The sequence below is a fragment of the Echinops telfairi genome, unplaced genomic scaffold (assembly GCF_000313985.2).
Source record: "Echinops telfairi isolate 266 unplaced genomic scaffold, ASM31398v2 ScPeMD7_7424;HRSCAF=8462, whole genome shotgun sequence".
NCBI classification, from domain to species: Eukaryota; Metazoa; Chordata; class Mammalia; order Afrosoricida; family Tenrecidae; genus Echinops; species Echinops telfairi.
In genome coordinates this window covers 51,366,989-51,369,219 of record NW_022111324.1, presented here as the reverse complement: position 1 = coordinate 51,369,219, position 2,231 = coordinate 51,366,989, and the positions used below count along the sequence as shown (strand labels likewise).

The 2,231-nt window shown below is 58.8% G+C and overlaps 1 protein-coding gene across 1 annotated transcript in view; it reads left to right on the top strand.

Annotated features, from left to right (window-relative positions):
- SLC26A9 (solute carrier family 26 member 9) overlaps positions 1–2,231 on the top strand; it is a 25,516-nt gene that overhangs the window by 14,441 nt on the left and 8,844 nt on the right. Inside the window, exons 11-15 of the mRNA XM_045298189.1 lie at positions 461–567; positions 1,206–1,275; positions 1,408–1,500; positions 1,643–1,756; positions 1,812–1,894. Coding sequence (XP_045154124.1) covers positions 461–567; positions 1,206–1,275; positions 1,408–1,500; positions 1,643–1,756; positions 1,812–1,894 — 467 coding nt within the window. The remainder of the gene's footprint in view (positions 1–460; positions 568–1,205; positions 1,276–1,407; positions 1,501–1,642; positions 1,757–1,811; positions 1,895–2,231) is intronic.

Below are 2,231 nucleotides of genomic sequence, written 5' to 3'. Positions count from 1 at the left end.
GAGGCTCATGCGGGCACCGTGCCCCACTGCTTCCCTGCATGATCTGCCATTGTCTGTTAAACAAACACAAGCTCAGGGCCACACTCCGTGCAGGCTGGTCTAACAAACACATCCCAGTACAAAAGACAGAGAAAAGGACCCGCTGTGCCTGAGGTTGGCGCTGGCAGAGAAGGAATGGCCTTGCTCCCGCCGAAACTCTCCGCCCCGGGTTGATTCCAACCTATAGAACAGAGTAGACCTGCCCCCGTGGGTTTCCGAGATGGTAGCTCTTTACGGGAGCAGAAAGCCTCCTCTTTCTACCACAGAGCAGCGGGTGAGTTTGACCCACTGACCTTGTGGTGAGAGGCCCAACTCGCAACCCACTGTGCCGCCAAGGTGCCTGCTGCTCACCTAGAAAAGCCGTCCTGAGCGAGGCGGCCTTCTCCAGGCCTGCTTCTGACTGCCGTCTGTCTCCTCGCAGTGCGTCTGGGTGGTGAGCTTCCTGGCCTCCTTCTTCCTGAGCCTGCCCTACGGCGTGGCAGTCGGCGTGGCCTTCTCCGTGCTGGTTGTGATCTTCCAGACCCAGTTGTAAGTAATACCCACCTCCCATCAACGCAAAGCGGTGCAGGCTCCCAGTCCCGGCTGCCAAGGACTCCCAGCCCCAGGGCTGGCCCAGCCCCGCAGGCTCTTCTACCTCCTGGGCCTGCACTGAGACCAGGGAGGACCAAGCCCAACTAGGACTGTGCGCACAGGGTGGTCTGCCTAAGCTCCCATGCCCTAACTACCCGGCAGCGAGTCACGTGGTCCTGAGGACTTCGGGGAAGGAACCAGGCAATGTGGAGGACAGTGGGCCAGAGAACCCGACCACCCAGGAGCAGAGCCGGACACAGGACAGCTGCAGCGCCCTTCCTGGGACTAGACTGAGTAGGCAGGCTGGAGACCCCATGCCCAGGGCAAGGAGCATGCAGTCGGTGAAAGAAATCCTGACGTCTTTCCTTGAGAACTCGTGCAAGGGGTGACTTCAGGGGCCATAGAGCTCGAGGTCCTGTGTGGCCCAGCCTGCCGTGTCTTTAGCTGCAGCCCAACCACAAGCCATAAGACAAACAAGCCTGAGGATGAGGAAGGGACCCGCACCTGCCCAGTCGCTTGCCCTGGCTCCTCAGCATCCTTCTGGGCCCGTATGCCAGGGGCCTGCCCTTAAGTTGTCCGTTTCCTCCTCCTTCCAGTCGAAATGGCTACACCCTGGCCCAGGTCATGGAGACGGACCTCTATGTGAACCCTAAGACCTACAATAGGGTATGAAACCCCAGCTTGGGACCTCCCCACTTTGGTTCCGTCCTCATCCCAGGGTGGCGCGTTTTCTGGTGGCTGTTTTAAAACCGCCAACAAGGAGAGTTCTGCTCCCTGAGCCCAGTCTTCTGGTCACAGGTCCAGGAAATTGCGGGGGTTAAGATCGTCACTTACTGCTCCCCTCTCTACTTTGCCAACTCAGAGATCTTCAGGCAGAAAGTCATTGCCAAGGTAAGGCTCGGTCAGTCCCTGGCAAGCAAGGAGCTGGGCAAAGATGCAGCCCGGAATACAAGGGGTGGATGGGGCGGGGAGCTGAGAGCAGACTCCTCCTGAGAGGGGGAAGCCAGCATTGCTGTTGGCTCTCTGCCCCCAGACAGGTGTGGACCCCCAGAAAGTATTACTGGCCAAGCAAAAATACCTCAAGAAGCAGGCGATAGGGAGAAAGATGCCCAAGCAACAGAGAAAATCGCTGTTCATGAAAAACAAGGTGAGCTGGCCCCACGCCCTGCTCTCCTGCTCGTTCTGTGTTTGTCCCCCTGAAGCTCCACCTCCCCCAGCACCCTGGGAGGCAAAGACAGGACATCTCTGTGGCCACTGCCTGGTGGCCACCGGACATTCTTCATGGGTGAGGGTCACCACTGGATTCCCATGAATACCCCTCCCCACTTTCTAACTCAGACAAACCACTGCCTGCCAAGCTGCGAACACACCCAGATGATGCAGTGAGGAGCTAGGTGCTCCGGCTGGGGTGGGGCTGGGAGTTCTGGGGAGGTGCAGGCATGAAGCAGATGCATGATTTCCTGAGGTGTCCTCCCCTGTGGCAGTCGCTCTTAGCGGGCTCCTCCCCACTTGCTCTGGCCCGTAGGAGGCCAAGCTTGCAGGCCCTGCCCAAGGACGCCAAGGTCTTGGGAGAAGCCTTTGCTGTGTATTTTCAGAGCTGAAAGCAAAGGCCACCCCCTTTC